General features: G+C 35.8%; 1 protein-coding gene across 4 annotated transcripts; it reads left to right on the top strand.

Moving 5' to 3' along the window:
- Positions 1–202: 202 nt before the first annotated feature.
- Positions 203–22,004, top strand: LOC140156706 (uncharacterized). 4 transcript variants are annotated; one of them, XM_072179643.1, is made up of 23 exons: positions 203–324; positions 1,875–2,076; positions 2,859–3,103; positions 3,494–3,593; positions 4,460–4,813; positions 5,085–5,180; positions 6,313–6,522; positions 7,001–7,118; positions 7,541–7,749; positions 8,006–8,284; positions 9,205–9,525; positions 9,700–9,960; positions 10,463–10,483; positions 10,612–10,857; positions 11,425–11,524; positions 11,752–11,771; positions 12,183–12,263; positions 13,966–14,067; positions 14,865–14,984; positions 16,196–16,267; positions 17,664–17,705; positions 18,542–18,715; positions 19,741–22,004. In XM_072179643.1, the coding sequence occupies exons 2-23, from the start codon at positions 1,995–1,997 to the stop codon at positions 19,848–19,850; spliced, it is 3,363 nt and encodes a 1,120-aa protein (XP_072035744.1). In that variant the 5' UTR covers positions 203–324; positions 1,875–1,994; the 3' UTR covers positions 19,851–22,004. The 4 variants fall into 4 exon arrangements, with proteins under 4 accessions (XP_072035744.1, XP_072035742.1, XP_072035745.1 ...); XM_072179641.1 differs by having other exon boundaries at positions 18,542–18,730; XM_072179642.1 differs by lacking the exon at positions 203–324 and adding an exon at positions 602–685 and having other exon boundaries at positions 18,542–18,730.
- Positions 22,005–23,892: the final 1,888 nt, after the last annotated feature.

Below are 23,892 nucleotides of genomic sequence, written 5' to 3'. Positions count from 1 at the left end.
TTATATTCATGACTCCAATATTTCTAGTTTACAATAATTGTAGTACGCAGAATAGAATTCACAAAAATTTAACTACCACTAAATTTTGATCATTCGACATTGTATTGTCACGTTTACGGGATTTACCAAAGAAATGTAAATAACCACAATATAAGGAAATAAAACTCAAAATTTGTGATCCGTACAATTTTGTCTGAATTATATATAAATCGGCAAAATCGAGCAATACGTGTATCATGTGTATAGTGCAAATGTACAGTGGTTTGTTAAAACTGTTCACCCGAGATTGTGATTCACTTGATGTAACCAAGGCTGCTTGATACCGTAAGTAAGGAGGTTATACTATTCAACTTGTTGGGTTGTTGAACACTAACATGAACATGATGAACAATATTACTAACATAACGCCTGAATAACCCTCATCATTTTAGCCTTAAGGATAACCCCTAAACTTATCCTAATCATACCCTAATTCCAATCTTTACATTATACGTAATGCAATATGTCGCAGAAGAAATGTGTAGAACTTAGACAATTACGTTTGATATCAACAGAGGAAATACAGGTGTAGTCAAAGAAAAGAGATAATTACATAGTCATGATAGTGGTTTGTATCATTACACCTGTTCACCCGAGATCGTGATTCACTTGGTGGAACCAGGGCTACTTGAAGCTACTTGATACCGTAAGTAAGGAGGTTGTATTCTTCAATATTGAGTAGTTGAACACTAATATATTAAATAATATTTACTAGAAACCTAATAATAACCCAAACTCTATACTAAGCTCTAAACTTATTATAACCTTAACTTATTCTAACCATACCACTAATAATATTCTAATCTTGATTATAATGTACTTTACAGAAAAAGAGATATAGAACTTAGACAATTACGTTTGATATTTGCCCATACAGTGCAACAGACATGACAGAAGAAATATATCGTGTAATCATAGAAATGAGACAATTACATGTATAGTGTTTTATAACATTACTGTAAATCTGTCCACCAGAGATGTGAAATCAGAATGAGACAATTACATTTTGATATGTGCCCATGGATGGGGTTCAACAGATGAAATGTGTGGGTTCTGTAAACATACAAAACAATTAATTTTGATATGTGCCCATGGTTAGGGTTCCACAAAAGAAATGCATGGGTTCTGTAATCTTAGAAACGAGACAATTACATTTGATATGTGCCCATGGTTGGGGTTCAACAGATGAAATGTGTGGGTTCTGTAAACATACAAAACAATTAATTTTGATATGTGCCCATGGTTAGGGTTCCACAAAAGAAATGCATGGGTTCTGTAATCTTAGAAATGAGACAATTACATTTGATATGTGCCCATGGTTATCATGGTTATGAGTTCAACAGAAAAAATGTATGGGGTGTGTACTCATAGAAATGAGAGAGTTATATTTGCTGTGCACCCATGGCTGGGGTTCAACAGCAGGTATATATGGGTTCTGTAATGATAGAAATGAGACAATTACATTTGATACCCATAGTTGGGTTCTGTAATGATAAGAAATGAGACAATTACATTTGATGTGTGCTCATGGTTAGGGTTCCGCTGAAGGATGTATGGGTTCTGTTATGATAGAAATGAGACAATTACATTTGATATGTGCCCCTGCATGTTTCGTGGTTAGGATTCAACAGCAGGAATGTATGGGATCTGTTATGATAGAAATGAGACAGTTACATTTGATATGGGCCCAAGGTTAGTATTCAACAGCCTGGAATGTATGGATCTGTAATCATGGAAATGGGACAAATACATTTGATATATGCCCATGGTAAGGGTCTTAAGAAGAAGTGTACGGATTCTTTAAATATTTTGTTTTGTTGTTTGTATGAAAAAAGGAAGACATTGCCAACCACAAAAGGGAAATAACGGGAATGATGAGACGCGCTCCATCATAGATAAAAATCAACTGGTTCTGCAAAACTATTCTAGACGTACTCCTCGGTGCTGACTTCAAAATGGCATGGGGTTATATTCCAAAGATATTCTGCAGTATTATATTTATTTACAACATCAGTTTTCTTGTGATCAAAGTATCAGGTAAGTTGAAACATCGAAAATTACCTATCTGTATTTGAAATCAGGATATGTCTTGATGTATGTATGATGTTAAAAACATCTCACTTCAGCAGTTCAAGTTAAAAACAAGAAATTCTAACGGACGCGTGACTTCAAATGTCAATATTTTGTTACTGCCTCTCTCCCAAATAATTATATCTTCCTTTTGCCCCGTCCTTTTGAACCCAGATGATGATTTAAGCACTTCCCACCACGCCACTGTGTTGACTTGCGGTTAGCACAGCTGTGTGAGTGAACATGACACCACTGCACGCACATTGCATTGACGGGCATGGTTAATTTTGAATTTGGACTGATATATTTACAATAAAAACCCATTCACAATGCTAGTCGATTTCACATTTTATGTTACCTACAGAAGGTGTGAAGTATTCTTCATGCATACATCACTTTAGATATGAAATTGACCAAGTAATAATGACACACGCACAATTCTTAAACAACATCTTTTGCACAGAATTCAATGGGATTTGAAAAGTAAAGTGGCAGTTGAAACTCTGGTGAAAACACGTTTGCAGTGCATGATGGAGCTTCCTTAAATCATCCTCTGTTTTGAACCTAACCACAACAGTACTATCATCAATCTGAATCCGTATCTAAAACCAATCCTATCCCGAACATTTACCCAAACAATGGTTTCATGGGTGGATGTCGAATTCAGTGTCCTTGAGATGAACGACGCCATTTTCAAACCCTAAATCTGCATTATATTTGTATTTGTTTGTTTGTGTGTTTGTTTGAAGCTGTCGACGAAGTAAAAATATCCAACGAGCTATTGAATGAGGAATACACGGACAACCAGGAAGTTTTAGTTGTTCAATCGTACAATCATACCTTCGTGTGTTTGGCAACAAATACTGGTACTATGGTGTCTATGAAGTGGGAATTACATGATGGAAATGCCGGCAGATTTATTGATCACGATAATGGATTTCCTCATACGTTACCAAATTCTGGCGACTCGGATTTGACTGATACTTTGGGACAGGTAATCAAGCAAATGTTTACTTGTTTGTTCCCTTCTTAGAGCAGCAGATACTTTACTGTGTCATTGAATGTGATGGTTATAACTACAAACTATGAGTACTCATCCATATGGCAGTTTCCGTGGAATTTAAAAGTTTTACGTTGGCCGATAACAAAATAAATACGTAACTTTGCTATTAAAGACATGGAACCTATTTGCTGATATAGGGATGTCTTTGTAGCGTGAATTAGTACCATTATTTAGGGACATTCCCAAGATTGTATTTTAAACTTGTAAAAAGTGGTACCTTGAAACTTGTTTGTTAAACCCACCTTCATAAAGTCCTTGTGATGTTATACAGTGCAAATGCTTCACGAAACTGCATGTGTTTGCAACTTTCTATACCTGTAGGTAACGATTGCTCCTATTTTTGATATACCTAAACATAATCTTCGGTGCAGAGTTGAAGATAATATCAACATAGACCGCAAAATAATTCTGAATGTCCAAGGTAAGATAATACTGTTGCATTCCATTATTATTAATTATTTGTCATATCTGGGGAGGGTTAAACTCATTTAACCATATTCTGACTATTGAAGGTGGATAAAGATGCACCCATCGCGTGCTAGAACATAAACATCTCAAAAAAAGAACTAAACCCCCTTAACTAATCACCATTATTTAAAAACGGGTGATTGTATTACAAATCTGTAAAATGCGTTGGAAGCAGAATTTATTCCTGCACATTTTCGCACTTCATTTGCAGCAATTAACTAAATATTGACGTCACAGCGTACATTTGAAAGTTGCAGTGAATTGTATTGATTTTGTATTCAGTGTAATGGAAGGAAATCCGTGTAATGATATCAAATGAGGTGTCAAAATGCGCATAAATAAATTCTACTTCCAACGCATTTTACAGATCTGCAAAACAATAGCCCCCTTTTGAATAATGACCATTATTTAAGGAGGTTAGTTACTTTTTTTAAGATGTTTATTAAAAATTGACATACAGACTATAATAGCATGCAAAAGTGGATAGACCCAAGAAAAACCCTAGAATATACACCTATGCCGGGACTCGAACCTGGAACCTGTGATTTTAATCTGAAGTACCAAGCAACATGAGCAATGAGCATGAAGCGTCTATTGTCATAATACCGTATATAATTTATATTTGACTCATGCAATTGGAATAAGAATGAGGTGTAATTCACATAATTATTGTTAATTCAACAACGGAGCCGTCAATGTGTTGAGACTCAAAAGGTATGTGATAGATGCTATATTCCTCAGCAACATTAAACTACCGCAAAGTGAAAGTTTCCATCGTTGAATATTGTTAACATGGATGATGACTTGTATTTCCTTTAGTCCCGCCATCTAACTCAAGTATCAAGCTGTATGACGCAAACAAACCAGGGGGATACGCACCCGGTGAAATAATCCAAGTTACGCAAGATGAAAGCCATTCATTAAACTGCGTAATACAAGCTACGAAACCAGAATCCCAAGTTTCATGGACAACAGTTGCTGACAATGTTCGAACCACAAATGCTGCAAATTCAGATGACATGAGACTATTTGATACAACATCTATATCTACATTTGTTCCTGCACGTGAACATCATAGGGAGATGGTCGAATGCAGGGCAGTAATAAATGTACCGGGTATAGGGAACATTCCATCACCACCGGCTTCAATAGAAGTACAGCTTGAAGTACAGGGTGAGTATTAAACGCACAATTGGCACAATTGAGTAGCTTTCGTCTACTACTTTTCACGATGTACGATGGCAAAATTCGTGAGGCCTACCACCCTGCAAAAGCTTTCGAACTGTAAACCGAGGTTCTTAGTAAATAATAATAATAATAATAATAATAATAATAATAATAATAATAATAATAATAAACAAATGCGGCAAAAGTCTGCTTAAAATCCATGCTCGTCAAAGAGCACCAGCACTTTGTTAGTTTTATTTTATTACTTTTCTCTCAGGTCCACCAGACAAACCTGTCATAACTGGACCAACAGACATCATAGAAAATGAAATGAGTCAATTAGAATGTCAGGCTAATGACGCGTATCCTACAGGTGAGATAAACCTTTTATATGATATTTGATATCCCCTTGTCAAAAGTACATGGAATTTGCCTGTAATTCTGTTATCTTTCGTAGCCTTCTAATCTTGGTCCTCCAATGGTGTGAATACGTTTCTAAAGCCATACAATGTACAAATGGTATATAGGTAATAGGTATTACCACTACTTCAAAATACCCATTTCCAATGGAAAAAGTGGAAAGCAGCATGTTGTTACCATGGCGCTCCATACTTAAATAATTTCTCAGACAACAATTTTATTTTCATATGTGGTGTTACAAATAGTGGCTAGCCCTACTATATAATATGGCCTTTGTTTAGCAGTTGTCACTGGATTTAGCAGTTCGCTTGATATAAGGCGTTTTTTTGTGGCGGGGGATTGCCACGGTCAAAATCCTCTATGATAGGCTAGTAGTGGCTGGCTTTAAGCTCGACAAATGCAAATAATTGTTGACTATACCATTTTCCACCCTGATGTGGTAGATCCTCATTTTGCTTAAGTTACTCTTCCGGTGTATATTGTTGATACCAAAGTTTGCATTCAATAAATACAGTGTGTAACAAACCAAAGCATCATTTTCCGCAAACTGCAATTTGTCACTTGTAAAAAACGTCGGTTTATGGCCAAAAATTATGGGCTCTTACCAGATATAAACGTTCGTAAACAAATAACATAGACATGTACTGAACCCATATCATGTCTTATGTTAGTTTGGTGTACCGTACGCCACGTTTACCTTTCAACAGGGGATATAAAATGGTTCCTAACACCACACCATATTAAAGTGATGATAAATGGAAATGCATATTCTAAATGCCATTAAGGAGGGAAATATGGGATTTGTCATACGTGTGACTTAATTTTCAAGATCAATATGTTTAATTTTATTAACATTTTATTTATTCGTGAAAACTGGCCCATTTGGAAATAAAGTTGAACATTTCATTCAACATTACCGTACCGTTAACGTAGAGCATTAGTGTGTACAAATTTTCTGGAGACAAAGTCAATGGTGACAATCATTGGCGGTGGGGCTGATGATAGAGTCTCCATATCTATCTTAACGCTACTCATCCTGTGAGTTCGTAACCATTTTTAATTGATATTGTTTCCTTACATTTAAGGTACCTTGCATTGGTTTCTAAACAATATTGAAATCACGGATTCATCTGCACAAACTGATTCCATGAATTCCAACGGCAGATACAATATGATGAGTACTCTTACCTATACCATGAGTAGGGAACAGAATCAACAACAAATACGATGTGAAGCACACCACGAAACACTGACGTCTCCTCTCCAATCCAGTGATGTATCCATTAATGTCAAATGTAAGTTGTGAACTTGTGACTCGGTTTAATTGCTTAAATGAATTTAACTGCTTATTGCCTCGGTTACCCGTACGAGAACTCGGGGAGCTGATCCTGGGTGGCTGCGATGGTTTATTGCGCGATGTATAGGGTGCGCTTCAGAGCTGCAAGTCCCTGATTGCTGCTAGGTGTTATTAATGTTATTAAAGTAATCGCAACAATAATCAATACGCTGTGTGCGCATTTATTACTGTGCTTCATTCGAAAATGTATTGCATTTTCATTTTAAAATGCGAAGTGAAAAATAAAATCGTACGTTCAAGATGCAATACAACTGCAACGGGCGAGATTTAGATTTGTTTATATGCCAATTTTATTTTAGTCGTTACTTTTATCATTTGATCTGTATTCTGCAATGAAGCATTTGACAATATCAGAACAAGCAAGATACATAATTGCGTTATAAACTAAATGTCACTAATCGTTGTCATTTTCGTAGTTTGTCCAACAGAAGTATCCCTTTCTAATTGTCCCACCTTCGTGGTAGTAGATGGCATGAAGACAATCAAGTTATCCTGCATATCCTCATCGAGCAATCCACAGAGTGCCATTACATGGTAAGAGAACTGCCACTATTATTAACAAAATAAACAATGCAGCAAACATTGACGTAGACAATCCAATTTCACGCATTCCTACACCTCAATGGCAGACATTGTTGTGTTCCATCCCACCTGAAATGTGAAATGATGCAGCCTTGGCGGGGATTTTAAACTACATTCCATCACCCGTGTTACACGAAGATAAAAGAATGATGAAAATTTACAACGCAATACCATATAACATCGATTTAAGCGGCGTTTATCCACCCAATTGGGCAGTCACAACACCGGGTTGGTGCGAACGGGACATATAGTTACGGCCGAATGAATTCTGAGTCCTAAAAATCGAGTGCGAGTCTAGATATTACAAGTCTGAAAATGACCCACGGGTTTTACCTCTGTTTTCAATATAATAACCTTAATTGCTTACATTCCAGGTACCTTAATGATGACATACAAGAATCAGGACATTCACCTAAATATGCAGATGCGGACTACTATGGGGAAACTACTGAACTGGATTTCACATCCCGGCCGTTGATAGCAGATGATGTGGGGGTGGAGACTAAGTGTTGTGCCGATATTGCAACAGAAGACATCTGCCAAACACAAATATGTAGTGAAGTATGCAACCCTGATATTTACTGTAAGTACATTGTTTAATTAAATATATTAATGAATATCAGAATGAACGAATAGATTTGAGTTATTACGTACTAAAATTTGAAAAAAATATCGATGTCCATACATGCGGTGAATTATCATGTGTTTTCTTCTGTAGTGTTGAGGACAATAAAATAAACAATTGATACAACCGATATCTTTATTATGTTTATGTTTAGTGACAAGTTTTATTTAACATATTTTCAAAATTTGTTACTTTCCCTTGTTCATTTTTATAGTTAGCCCTGTATTTGAAGATATCACGGTTCCACAGGAGACCAAAACAGAAGGAGACGAAGTCACTCTTTCATGTGTAGTTAATGCCATGCCACAACCAGACAAATTTGTACAATGGGTGCGAGATGGGAACACCATTGGTGGTGTCTTTGACAATGAAGCAGGCAGGTTGCTTCTTCATATAGCGAGTGTCACCAAGGAGGATGCCGGGTTGTATATGTGCGTGGCTGATAATGGTTTCGGAAGCGACAGTACAGAAGAACTGCCTTTAAATGTTCTGTGTAAGTCATTAAATGCCAATACTTCAAACTGTACGATATGTGAGACTTTTTCTGGAAATTAGGCAATGCTCTGACCATGTTTTAAACAGATTAATTGAGTTGGGCAAAGTATATGATCAATATGCCTTTGGTTTGAAGCAAAAAGTACATAATACATCAATTGATATTCTTTTCATATCTTATTGTTTTTATCAATAATTAATATAGTTAATGAGCTACAATGACTGAAAAGGCTCATTAACAGTGCTACAAATCAATGCATACCTCAGGGTACTTTATTTTGCATACTTTTTGAAACTTGGTCAAAGTGTTACTAGTATGTTCTAATGTATTATATTACCTAGCCACCCTCTCATTTGCATATTAGCATAATTAATGACCTAATTTGCATAAATACAAGTCAAATTATAAGGGCATTTCGTGATACACAGCCTCATCCCCCAACTTTTCTCAAAAAAAGTTGAGATTTTTATACAACTGGAGACCTCTGGCTACATAGCGTTTATGTACCAAAAATATCTTGCAGATTAATTCGTTTAGCAAAAACATTGAATTTCGTTCTGGTATACCAGAACGAAATTACAACAGTGGCCTATGAAGCAGTGTAATAATCATGCATAACTCGCAAACGCAAAATCGGCATCAACTAAAATTTTAGGAATAAGCCTTTTTCGTGGATATCTACTGAAAAATGTCATAAAAAGAGGATGCTAGGATCACGAAATCCTCCTTCAAGTCAACTTATTTTACCCTCAGAGTTCCTAAAACCTAATGTAATTTACTGTGTAAATATGATCTGAGGCTTACTATGTAAATTCTCCTTTTACTATACTTTTTACCATAAATACGGATGGAATATTGCAATAATTTGTCCAAATTTGAGGGTAAATTGAAGATATACCATAACTTATTTTTAACAGATAAGCCGGTGTTAATTCAACGGAACTTAATGGGCATGGTCGTCTTGAAAAGGGGTAGTCGTGTTTCGCTGAATGTCACCATTCAGTCCAATCCCCAGGCAGTAATAACTTGGTCATCCCCATCAGGATCGGTTCCAGTCAATGGTAATGATGCATACGAATTAGACAGTACTGCCAAACAAGATGACATCAGAGGAGCAGTGGTTGACAGCAGCTTAGTTATCAAGGCTTCATCATCTACAACTGATGTTGGCAAGTTTATTTGCACGGCTACGAACAGCAAAGGGACTTTAGATATATCTTTTGATATTGATGTAGCAGGTTTGTGTTATGAGCAATAAATTTTGTTTTTATATTTTGTTGGGCGTATTCGTATTAATTGCTTTTTATTGGTTTATCAGCCATTAACTTAATTAGAATAGTACAATAATGTGATACATAAGTATATGAATGATTCCGAGTTTGTTGCACATCCCTGCTCTAATGGTTTTTCAGCAATACCATCTGCCCCAAGTTCTCTGAAGCTCGTCTCTTCAACCAGTGACACCCTGACGTTAGAATGGATGTCCGATGACCAGGATGATGACCAATGGTTTTGGGTAACTTGTGGAGACATAGATGCAAAGAAACATACTGGACAAAATATGGCATATACCGCCACTGGGCTGGAATCTAACACGCTGTATTCATGTGAAGTTTATGGGGAGAATGACGCTGGTGTAGGACCTAGTAGAACTGTTCAGGGCATAACAAATCGTGAGTTCATAATGTTTTATATTATTGTTATTATTTTTTATCGTTTAGAAAGCATAACATCTGTCTAAACAGACAATTAGAGACAAATATAATTCACAATTTAAATCGCACCAGCTAAATTAGAATAATTATTGGTTATCGAAGGCCATACTTTGTATAATCGGTATTGACGTCAGTTTTTAACAGTTACTAGACTTCTGTCATGTAAATTTCAATCGGTTAATTTAGCAGTCAAGTTATTTCAATCGGTAAGGCGTTTGACGTTAGACTCTGGTGCGTGACAAAACAAGTTCGAGTCCCGGCAGTGTTTTAATACATTGACATAATCCTGGTTGCGATGGTTGTAATGTAGGTTGATTACAGGTCTGCGCCTGAATAGAACTGCGTCCCTGAATAGCCCGGTCAGTGAATTTCTGTAAAGTGGCTGGTGGGTTTATACCAATGCACATCATACTATAAATGACTGGTTTTTTAAACGATGTATTTGTTTTGTTTGTTTCAGCATCACCTCCAGATGCACTCGGTAAGTATTTGACATTAACAAATGATAATCACAACATTTTACATTTATTATTGTTTCATAACTTGCTTATTCTATGCCACAATGGAATGCCTGTTGATGTGATGGTATAAAACCCTTTCTGTCAACAGGAATTGAAGTAAAACATGATCTAATGGCAAATGAAGTTTCCATATTGGGAGTACCGAATGCTGGATCCAACTTATGCGTACAACTCGAGATTACCGTCGACATTGATGAACAAGATTGGAATAAGACTGGTCCTTGTCATGTAAATGACACAGTCCAAAGTATAGATACGGACACCAATGTCAGGGCTAGAGTATGTTCGACAATGCCTCCAAGAAAATGTAGCATACCAGATGCTGCAATGCAAGGTTCGTTATGCTTGCTGGGACTGCATTTTAGAAGCAGTCTTAGGACAGTTATTGCGTAATGTGTATGTTTAAAGGGGACTTATTCTATCGGATTATAAGGATTTTCATTGGTTATCATGAAGACAAATGCACAATCTTAGTGAATCTAGGCCAATCGGTAGACAACGTAGTTATAATAATACCGTAAAGATTTGCCTAATGTCTCACATAAGCTTTTTTGACTTAGCGTAAGATCCCTTCTTTGAAAATTCCAACAAGAATTAAAGGTCCCCTTATTTGGCAATGGGAAGTTTTGACAAGAAGGTCATTTTGATTTTGACGATTTTTTCAATGCCCAAAACCAACCACTACGTGAAAAACAATTTATAGTCTTTGTGGTCATCATTGTTGTCATCGTTGTCGTCGTCGTCGTCGTCGTCGTCATCATCATCATCATCATCATCATCATCATCATCATCATCATCATCATCATCATCATCATCATCATCATCATCATCATCATCATCATCATCATCATCATCATTAGTATATTAACTTCTGTTTCTTTGACACTGTTATTCATTTCAGTTGGTGAAGGTCAAACTTTGCCAATACTGATAATAGTAATCGTCAGCGTATGTGGAGGTGTACTGGTATTGTTCATAATTCTGGTGATACTTTTGAGAAGGTACGATTCCAAATTTGTATAGCTTTTTCTCTTAATATTTTTGTTTGGTTATAAGATCATGGCATTACTGACTTTTGTTCTTTGGCAGTTTCATATATTTTGCTCTTCAATGTAATGAATTATCATAACCATGGTAACAGCAGCTACGCATATTATATCTATAATTTATAAAGAAATTGTGGATGTTCTTATTGTCTTATATATTTATCATTATCTGTTCATTTCAGAAAACGAATAACATGCCACGGTAAGTAACGTATATGAGAAACGAAACATTTAAAAATTTGCAGACACTATTGCCTTTTATTATTGCTATTAATATGTGCGTGATTTTAGAATTAAAGTAAACTGGGCTAAAAAAGAAACTAATAATTTTTTAGCTGTTCCATGTCAGTGCATTTTGCTGTTGTGTCAGTTGGATAACTGCTTGGTTACTGACATCTGTTTAGAGTAGAGTATTGAAGTAATCCTGAGTGTAATTTTGGTTCATTTTTATGAACAGGATTTTAAGATATGACCTTGTGAAAATTTATAAGTTTCTTTTTGAGAACAGTTTAATTTACTATACCTTTGTATGCCGCTACATTGTACCAGTTCTTATATTGAGATTTCACAAACATAAGGTTCTATATTTATATTCTCATTCGCCATTATACAGGCACAACTCCGCCTACACCACCACCGAAACGGATCAGACAATCAAACACTAATGACGACAATGATACCGGAAGAATCATAGGTAGTTCTCTTTCAGATCAAATACCACCAAATACCCAATTTACTGGGATTTGTGTTTATTTGCACTTTGGGTTGGTAATCTGGTCTTTTTTGTTATTAATCATATTAAATTTCCTCTTGTAGTGAGCAATCGTTTCCCCATTGTGGTTATATGTTCTTGTGCAGGAAGTCCCATTACCTACTTGCGTAATATTTGTTTGTGTGTATTTTTTTGTACCTCGACTGCTCACATTAGACCCAGTTTTAACCACCGTTTATCAGGATGAGTTGGTAGCCTAATGGATAGCGCGTCTGGAGATCGGAAAGTCGTGGATTCGAATTCCATGCCAGCACATTCAATTGCTTTTTCAAGTTGGGATGTGTGCCGGTCGGCATTTGGGTTTATTTGTTGTCTTGTTTAATTGTAATACTTTGGGTTGGTAAACTCTTCTTTCCTTCATTATATCCAGTTTCCTCTTGTAGCGAGCAATCGTTCCACGTTGTGTTTATATATTCTTGTGCATGATGCGTAACCGGCTATTACCTACTTTACTTATTTTTCACTGGCAATGTTATCCAATTTTTAGCAGTCCCACACTGAAGGACCCCCATTTTCTTGGAGCCCACCCTGAATGACCCCTTTTCTCGAAAAAAATCCTGCAACGATATACCCCAGTGTCGTACTCCGGTAGGCACAGGTACGTCACTCCCACATTCGATTGCTCCCTTCCCCACCCGGGCACTCATGCAGATGTTACGGAGCAATTTTGAATAGTGGTCACCACGCCTCGCCTCGCCTCACCAACTATATAAATCTTACCACGAATCCTAATCCTAACCCTTAACCTAACCTTAACCTAGACCGCGGAATTAAAAGCTCTAGCCTTAATCACAAACTTGTTATAATATTTTTGCTTAAGGGTAGGTATTGTAGGTCGAAGCAGCAAACAAATGTTCACTATCTAAATCAAGATATTACACTAATATACAGATTTTGGATTAATAAATACCAGAAATATGAAGAAAAAGATGAATAAGCTGGAAAAGAAACGAAAATCTATGTTAAAAAGAGTTGGAAATATATGTACAGGTTGAGGGTGCTATTTACATATATTTGAAATTGAATTTAGCGGAATTAAAGTTATTCCTAACATTTCATTGTTTCGTTGCTATTTGTTACTCCTTTTCTGATGTTTTAATGCGATCATACTAGTGTATAGCCCCTGTAAAGATGAAAACATGATTTAAGATAAATAGCGCCATCAGTGTTCGCCTTCTCTTTAAAATGACGTAGTTTTAAACGCTATCAAACCACCGTGTCATGATAAAAATCGTATACATGGTAAATAGATTGAAACAAAGATATGAAGTTGATCAGTAAATATTTCGGTAGCTACTACGTACAAATTTTTATTTGCCGGATTCTGTTCCGTGATACATTTGAATTTATTTCTGCTGTACCGTAAAAAATCGATAGTTAGCGGAATATGTACTTACTATCGAGCGGTTTTAAAACATGAAGAGCCCCATCCACAAAAGTGTAAAGGGTTTTGAGCAAATCATCGATACACATAGTTGTATACGAACAAGTAATCCTGAAAAATCTGCGTCTTAATCCCATTAGCTCAGTTGGTAAAGCGCCGGACTTTGGTACAATTTCATGTTTTCAAAACCGATCGATAGTAAGCACATATGCTAACTATCGAGTTTTTACGGTATTCCAGGTGATAGACGAAGCAACACGACTTCGCCAGTGGTCTCTTACGTTAATCCTGCCATTGATGATGAAGAGAGTTATATTGAACCTATGGAAGTTACAAATTCATGTAAGTTGTATAGGTCATGTAAATTGGAACTAAAATACAGTCATAAATTCATTCAACAGTCCTTCTTATTGTCTGATAAAATACAGATCAGACTCGAGGATAAGCCAATAATTTTGCCCAGATTAATAAATCTCTTTAATATAATGCGCCAAAAAGTATCCTTACACTTGGAAAAAATTCTAATTTTAAAACTAATTTTAACCTAATTATGCACATTATGACACCTTATTGAATCCAATGTGACCACAAGAAGTAAAGTTACAAGCATTTGATTGGACGAATGTCCAGTTTCAAAAGTGACAAATTGGTCTATACAAGGCGAAAAGATTCCAACAAGCACATCAAAGAGACAACAAAGTGTTTGTTTCATTTTGTTTTCTCTGTACTTGTAACGACTTTTATTTTATTTTTCAGTTCTTTTGATTCAGTTTTCTTTTGTTCCTTTTGTTTTGATCCATCATATCATGTGTAGCCACCGTTATTGTCCATAACAGCTGTGCATCGTCGTTACATGCTGCCGATTAGACGTATAGGCCAGTTTGTCACTTTTAATAAATGGGGTGTCATAATGTGCAGGATAAGATTTAAAGATCATAAAATTAGGATTTTTCCCCAAGTGTAAGGATACTTCTTTGGCGCAGTATAGTACGACAAGTCAATCAGATTGCCAAGATTTTATACCTACTAGCTGTGTAATATAACACAGCTCAAGAGCCAAACAGATTGCCAAGCTTTTTATAGTTGTTTAGGAATTCACATTTAAAAGAAACTTGTTTTTCGTTTTTATAATTCACCAGCTTCTGCTCTCAATCTAATCCGCTTCTCACAAGACGGATATGTATTACCTAATTACACCCACACCGACAGGGTTGCTGCTGATGCTGTTGTGTATGATAATACTCGCAACGTAACGGCAGGTATGTTAATGCAGAACACACACCACTCACACACCCACTTCCTATACTAGGCTACTAGCACACACACCCACTTAATCATGACATATATAATTAGATACAAAAACGAGAGAAATTTGAACAAACGAACTTACTGGTAGGTTACTGTTTTCATGTTTATAAAACAATTGGTAGCTCTTTTACATCTGTGTCAAATAAGACTGTTAAGGGTAGACGAGGTATTGTTGGTCGAAGCAACCTAAAAATCGATTTTCATTATCTAGATCAATATATTATTTAAAATTAGCACCTTGATGTTTTGCAAAAGTTCTTTCTACAAATCGTATACTTTGCAAACTTGCTTAATTTATTGTTGTTAATGAATTATGTACGTTTTACAAAAGTGTTGTTGTTTCAGCCCTCTCTACAACGTAACTCAAGAACCACAGCACCTATAAAAGTATATTTGTGATATTTTAATTCTTCTACACGCTCGCTATGAATTGAGTAATTCAATTTTTGCCAAAGCTCACTACCATTCGTAAGATGCTGTGAACTACCAAATCACAACAGTTTAAAATAATTAATAACCTTTTAGGTGTACTACACCCCTTGATAAATTTGTGATATTTTTTTGCATTTTTCTCAAAAAATAATAAAACACTGGTAACAAAAGTTATAGGGCAAGGAATCCAGTTACTACACTGGAATTTCAGTGACTCAAGACAAGCGGTACGTTATTTATGATAAGTAAAGAGATACCGCTAGAATGTACCTCATTTCTTAACATATATAATGAACCACTTGTCTTAATTGTGGGATAGGCTTTCACTTGTCTTGAATCACTGAAATTTCAGTGATGTAATTGGATACCTTGCCCCTATAATATACATAACCTTTGTTTCCAGTGCGTAGTTATCATTTTGAGAAATATGCAAAATTAGTCACAAAATGTATCAGGGGGTGTAGTACCACCTTAAGCACGGTATCCAATCAGCCCTGATATTCTGTATAGAAGCCGGCTATGCATATACATGTGAATGGGAGTGCGTTGTAATATGGACCCTGACATAAAAGTTTTTGTTTTATTTCTCTTTGATACTTGTTGTTTACATTACATTCATATACATTATTTTCAGATAAATTATGGAATATTTATTTTTAAACAGATTTTATGAATAGATGAAAAAAACACGTAAAATCTGTGATATATTAATGTTTCCTCATTTTTGCAGGAGCTGTTAGCCGACCACCAAAGACAACACCACGCATTTATGACGAGGTTGCACCTGATCCTGAAGTACAAAGTATGTACTTAATTCCCCTTGAACGATAGTTTAATGGATTACTCTATGTTTTTGTCTTTGCATATATATACTACGCCAATAAAGTATCCTTACACTTGGAAAAATAATCACAATTTCCAAACTGAACAATATTGGGGTAAATTTGTTTTTTTAATAGACGCCCTATCTAATCTTGCACATTATGACACCACATTGAATCCAATGTGACTTCAAGAAGCAAAGTTACAAGCACTTGATTGGACGAAGGTCCAGTTTTAAAAGTGACAAACTGGCCTATTCAAAACTCCACAGACTAGACATCTGGTTTGAGAAGGGTGAATGGCTAATTTATGCGTTTGGCTTTAATTAAGAACAAAAGAACCAAAAGAAAACTGAAACAAAAGAACTGACAAATCAAATGAAAGTTATGAAAAGTACAGAGAAGCAAAAACTGAAATAAAAACTGCTTTAAATAACACTTCATTGAAGAAACTGTGTGTTGTCTCTTTGTTTCGCTTGTTGGAATCTTAGTGCGCCTTGTATAGGCCAGTTTGTCACTTTTAAAACTGTACCTTCGTCTATTCAATTGCTTGTAACTTTACTTTTTGAGGTCACATTGGATTCAATGTGGTGTCATAATGTGCAGGATGAGAAAAAAAACAAATTTACCCCAATATTGTTCCGTTTTGAAATTATGATTATTTTTCCAAGTGTAAGGATATTTTATTGGCGCAATATAATATATTTTAATACAAATTTTGAACAGCCATCGAAAAGATAAGAAGAGTCAAGCTGTAATAAAAATCAGAAAAAATAGAAAGTTGCTAAAAAGGTAACAAAAGGTACTAAAGCTAGATTTTTCTTTTACACACTTTAAAAAATCCAATCAAAAATGAAACCCACACAAACAATACAATACAAAACAACCTCTTATTAACTCTAATGCACGGTGTCCAGATACTTTTGGGGATTAGTGTACAAAAACATTATGATAGAGTAGCAATGAACATTCAAATAAAAGTATAGCGTACTGAGGCTAGTAGATCAACGTCTAGGTGTTGTGCCTGTGCGTAGCGCACTATAAATCAATGCGCGTTATGCAATGCGCTTTAAAAGGTGTAATTGAGTAATATGGGAAGTTGCAGATGAATGGTAAAAGAAGCCTATTTAAAAAAGGACTTATGGGCGATGGGGGCTTAGTACTTTGCTATGGAATTGGAACGATCCATTTCGTCATAATATGAGAATTATTTCCAGCAACAACACAGCCACGATGACATCATTCATGCTCGCTTGAGCACCTTATTGTTTTTAATGAAACCAAATAAAAACAGTAGTAAAAAAACCCAACAACAACAACAACAACAACAACAACAACAACAACAAAAATATTAATTTACATCTTGTTTTATTCTAGATGATCAAAGAGAGGCGACCACTTCTATGTCATCCGCTCCAGGTACACAGATATGATATTTTGATTGGAATTTAAGTCTATATGGTTTTGTACAATTATGTTACTGGCTCCATAAACAAATTCGTCAAAAAGGTGGCAAAAATCCATGCAACCATACTATCGACACAATATGTTAGCATGGTACCTAGAATGAATACCTTTGGGAGCTATAAAGCTGTCAGGAAGAATTGATGAAAACTTTAAGAGGCATGTAACGTAATGCAAATTACAACTTAGTGACAATCTGTGGTTCTTGCATTTTGTGTGCGCATGGCTTCTTATCTGTGTTCCACAACGTTTTGTATAAAACTATGCCTATTATAAGACCAAGAATATTGTCATATTTTGCAAGATGAATTTCCAAAAGGTAAGTTCTTATTTGTCACTACTGAGCAAGTTATGATCAGCAGATTTTTTATTCTCATCCCCATCATCTTCATCACCACTACCAACCACACTATCACCCATTTCCACCACTTTCACCCTGATGTGGCTGCGACATCACATTTCGTCGGGTACAGATGATTACCAACCACACCATCCATCCATCGCCATCACAACAGCTACTTTTAGTTAGTTAGTTAGTTAGTTTTGTTTCCTTTTATGTAGATGTTATCCCAAATATACCTTCAAAAGCTGCGTTGAAACCTTAGCGTATACTGCTGCTAAACCAACCATTTATCAACGACGGCCAACCCTCTCTTTCCAGTCAAGCATGCCACTCCCCCTCCCCACCATCACCACCATCAACACATCACTATTACCAATAACAACATATCCCATCTCCATCACAACTAATGGCTTCTTATCGTTTGTTATATTTGCTTCCTTTTATCAAGATGTTATCCCAAACACACCTTCCAAAATTGCGTTGAAGCCTCCGCCCAAACGTACTGCTGGCAAGGCATCGACGGCTAAACCTATCGTTCCAGTCAAGCCTGCACAGACAAGATTGAGTTCCACTCTGACACCAGTCCGTCCAGCTCCGACACTGCCACCTGGTATGAATCAAGGTACTCCATTCAAAGGTATAACAACAACAACAACATAGAACATAGTTGATTTGATGATGGATGGATTCTGTGATCAAAACGGTTTCTATTCCTAAATTCCCCCTTTCGCAGTAAAATACTTTAATAAAATCAGTAGTCATACTTAACATCAAGAATTTCATCACATCAAGACTAGTCAAAACTTACGTTTCTGGACATTTCATCAACCATCGATTAACTTCATCAGCAGTGTTGCTGTTTTGAAGTTCTCTGTGATATTGATCCAGCAAGCCTCAGGGTTTTAGCAGCATCATTCCCTGTGTCAAAACAACAACACTGCAGATGAAGCCAACTGATGATTAATGAAATGTACAGAAACGTAGGTTTTGACTGATCTTGATGTGTTGATATTATTGATGTTATGGATAATCTACAGACCTGATGACTTTACTGAAAGGCAGTAGTGATACTTTCTGACTCTCGATATGTAATTTTTGAGAAAAAAAAACATATTAAGGAAACATTTTGTTTTGAGTATACCAATAAGTATATTCATTTGTTTGCTCGGTTAGTTTTCATCCAATGAAGCAAGACATGATATGGGCATTTATTTACATGTCAAAATGTCACAGAAACATAAAGAACTAGGCGATGCGCAGAGGTGGCACAGACAACAGTGTCAATCAACCTCCTATGTCAAATCAACCCATCATTGCGATTAGTAGCTACAGATATGCAGCTATAATACCGAACTATACAGTATCAGAAGTCAAATTATTTCCCTACCAAGTTTGAAGCTTATTGGTTGTTGGCTGTTGGCTGTTCCGTTGAGCCGGTAGAGGATATTGTTTCTCTCGCGCTCGACAACTTATTATCCAAACGCACAACTATCCACCTGCGCCATATGTCTCATTTCAGTGATTGCAGAATCCATACATTTATTTCTTCTGTAAAACTCTAACCATGCCATTTACAACACTGGATTTTATTTGTGGTCAAAATCATAAAGAATTAAAATCTTTAAATATGTTTCTCTTTCTTTATAGGAAAACCAATGGCACAGTCGCCGCAACAATCACACGAACATGGCGAAGAAACAATACAATCCAAATTAGCCAAAGCTTTGGAGAAGCGTAATAGACTTGATCAGGAGTAGTTTGCGTTTTAAACTATATTTTCAACTTCAAAGTTCAAGATGCCAGCCATGTTTCGCACCAACAACATTACATGTAGGCCTATGTACTTCCTGCTAAGCAGAGGAATTGGTATACATGGTATATTATAATTGAATCCAACATATCTCATCTCAGTTTTCGTGGAATTTGACATGGTAACTTGGCGTACTCTTATACGCATTACACGTCTTAACGAAGCAAATTTGTCTAGAGTGTTTACGCGACAGGAATCGTAGATGATCATTTCTTTGGTAGCTCCAACACAATGGAATTCTCTAACATTCAGCATCGTGTGTTCTTGTTAATTGCATCAAGGGCTCGGTCACCCACCTTTGCACAGTTTTTTTCGCGATATTATACAAATTTAAAAGACCAATAACTTTTAGGTCTTTAAAGTTAGATTAGGTTATAAATCTTTGCAACTGGACTTACTGTTTTTGTTGACTACAGTTTTACGTCATATCTCTGACGCTTCATCAGGCCTAGTGATGTGAATTGGCTTTATTGACCTGTGACGTCACGGTAGTAGGTTTGACGTCACCTGTAGTCAACAAAAACAGTAAGTCCAGTTGCAAAGATTTATAACCTAATCTAACTTTATTCAACTACCTGGATGATTGAGAATATTCATAGATATTTTAGGTCTTTAATGAAATTTCATGTATATCTTCAGTACGAAATTTTTATATGATGGATGAAGTTTAGGTACATATCATTAGATTTGCTGAAGATGAGCATTTTTGGTGACATTTTATTTCACAGTATGCTATTGTACCTACTAAACCATTAAATGAAGAGCTTATTTCCAAACCATGTTAGTTAAGTCCACAACCACATGTTTCTCATTTACTTGGGTGATACAGTTTGACATTAGCAACAATGCGTTGTACCATCAACAAGCCATTATTTACCACAACAATGCTGCTTAACAATATGCAGACTATTGTTCTTATTTGGGTACCAAAGGCTTCACTCTGTATTGTTACTGCGCATCCACCCACTGTGTGCTATGTAATGGTGCAGTGCATCTAACTGAAATACAAAACCTATAGCATCACAACCCATTGCAATATCGCACAGGGAAATCAGAAATGTGTTTGTGGACTTAACATGGTTTAAAGGAACCAAGCTCTTCAAATATTGTTTATTTTTATGATTTAAATTATTAGACAATATTATGTTTATTCCATTAAAACAATCACTTTAAGTATAACTTGTTTAGTATTTTTGCTTTTGCAATGTTTACCCAAAATTTGGAGTCCCCGTAACAAATGATTCCCGAAAATTGGCCACCTACGGTAAAATTCAGGGTTCTGACATTCATAAAATTTGATTGGAAGATGGTAGAAGAATGCCCTTATTTTGTTTACAATTTAATAAGCTAAATGCTGTATTAAATTTTCTCATCATTTTTAGGTATAAGTGTCCCCGTAGTACCCTTAATTTGTGGAGGCGGGTAAAAATTATTGGTATTTGGAAAAAAAATCAAAAATCAAAAACTTTTGAGAAAAATACTGTGCCCAAAATAGTTGCTTATAACAAGTATATCTTCCATTTTGCCTGCATGGTACTATATTTAAGGGTTTTTTTCAATCCTAATTTGTAATATTGGGGCGTTATTTGCTGGTATTTTAGCATAGGCAAGCATAGGGAAAAAATAAAGCAGATTTTGCATTTCTGATTACAGATCCGACCCTAGAAAAAGTTCCTTTGACCATATATCAGTAACTTCATGTTCAAACCATTTTGGCCACCAAATGGTATCAAGATCTTGAACGCTTAGATGTCTTAAGGACGAGTTTTTACGAAGCTGTACTAGATGTACACGCGTACGCTTGAGGAGAGGACTGGTAAACATATCGTTTGGACGATGTGTTTATGGAAAATCAGGAGAGGACTAGTAAACACATCGTCTGATGTGTTTATTGAAAATCGACTTTCTTGTTATTATTATTTTTGTCTAAGCACGTTCAAAAACCTCAACAAACGGACAGATAGAAAGTATTGTCAGAACTGTCAACAGAAAAATATTTCTGTCTTCAGATTACGTAATTTTATTACGTAATCATGTTCATCCATGTACCATAATATTATCCAGTATAGCTTGTGAAGGTAATAAAGAATTCAATAAATTGCAGCCCAAAATAGGTTTATAGTGTCTTTTTGTATTATTAGTATTCTGTAATTATTATTACTTTCTTTATATTAATACCAAATTAAAATCGTATTTGTACTTGCTCATTTTGTACTTAATATTCAAATAGCTCATTTAAAATGAAAATGTATATGCTTTTGATTAATTCGTTTGATTACTTGTGAAAGTATACTTTGAATTAACTTACGACGTAAACCTCATGGTTTAACTAACTACACAATCAATAATTGGAAACGAAACTTGAAAATGATTGTATTACTGTATTCTTTACATTCGAACTAATTATATTGTCATTATTGTTATAACATGATAACAGAAAACTTTCTCTCTATTACCATACCACGGTGACTTATCGTGACCACGGGATCACCAACCACTTTAAACCCATTAATACTATCCGCCAGTCCTTAGTACATCCCAAGGACAAACAACCCAAGGGAAGTGTTAGTGGAGTGGTCCACGGGGTACGTTGTTCTGGAGAACAAGACTGTCAGGACTCTTATATAGGAGAAACCGCCCAACCTCTTCACAATCGCATGCAACAACATCGCTGGGCCAGCTCTAGTGGAAACGACTCCGCCGTTTTTCTTCATCTGAAAGCCAGCGGACACCATTTTGACACCAAGGAAGTCCGGATTTTAGATCGGGAGCAGCGTGAAAGAGGCCATCTGGGTGAGGGCCGAGCAACCATCACTCAACCGTGGAGGAGGCGTCCGGGCCAAACTTTCACACGGGGACAGAATGATAAAGGACATTCCTAGCCGATTGTCATCTAAACCGGAAGTGTCCGGTACTCAAGGTCATTTGCATCACAACCCAGCTGAAGACTGAAGGTTTCAGTCGCAACGTCGGTTCGTCCGTCAAAAATAGGTATGTCTGGTTGACCAGATTTAAATTAAATCTTAATTTCTCTCTATTAATAAATATTCGTGATTAAGGGTAATCGACAGGATGACAAAAATAAACATTGGTTCCACTAATGTATGAAAATAACACCCCAAGTACATAAAACCATGTATGCTGTTTTTCTCATATCCCGTGTTTTATTCTCTCTGTAAATTGTTATGCTGTTGAAATAAAATCGCATAAATCGTACCAACAACCAACAACCACTAATGTATGAAAATAACACCCCAAGTACATAAATCCATGTATACTGTTTTTCGCATATCCCGTATTTTATTTTATTTGTAAATTGTTATGCTGCTGAAATAAAATCGCATAAATCGTACCAACAACAACAACAACCAACAACCACTAATGTATGAAAATAACACCCCAAGTACATAAATCCATGTATACTGTTTTTCTCATATCCCGTATTTTATTTTATTTGTAAATTGTTATGCTGCTGCTGAAATAAAATCGCATAAATCGTACCAACAACAACAACAACCAACAACCACTAATGTATGAAAATAACACCCCAAGTACATAAAACCATGTATACTGTTTTTCTCATATCCCGTATTTTATTCTCTTTGTAAATTGTTATGCTGCTGAAATAAAATCGCATAAATCGTACCAACAACAACAACCAACAACCACTAATGTATGAAAATAACACCCCAAGTACATAAATCCATGTATACTGTTTTTCTCATATCCCGTATTTTATTCTCTTTGTAAATTGTTATGCTGCTGAAATAAAATCGCATAAATCGTACCAACAACAACCAACAACCACTAATGTATGAAAATAACACCCCAAGTACATAAATCCATGTATACTGTTTTTCTCATATCCCGTATTTTATTTTATTTGTAAATTGTTATGCTGCTGAAATAAAATCGCATAAATCGTACCAACAACAACAACAACCAACAACCACTAATGTATGAAAATAACACCCCAGTACATAAATCCA

Source organism: Amphiura filiformis, chromosome 7 (genome assembly GCF_039555335.1).
Source record: "Amphiura filiformis chromosome 7, Afil_fr2py, whole genome shotgun sequence".
NCBI classification, from domain to species: domain Eukaryota; kingdom Metazoa; phylum Echinodermata; class Ophiuroidea; order Amphilepidida; family Amphiuridae; genus Amphiura; species Amphiura filiformis.
This window is presented reverse-complemented; position numbering and strand designations above follow the sequence as displayed.

What these genes read in the sequence shown, in the direction of transcription:
- LOC140156706 (XM_072179641.1), top strand. Translation starts at nt 1,995, where the DNA reads ATGGCATGGGGTTATATTCCAAAGATATTCTGCAGTATTATATTTATT. An exon ending in AATAATTCTGAATGTCCAAG is followed by an intron (nt 3,594 to 4,459) that starts GTAAGATAATAC and finishes TATTTCCTTTAG; the next exon opens with TCCCGCCATCTAACTCAAGT. An exon ending in ACTGCCTTTAAATGTTCTGT is followed by an intron (nt 8,285 to 9,204) that starts GTAAGTCATTAA and finishes TATTTTTAACAG; the next exon opens with ATAAGCCGGTGTTAATTCAA.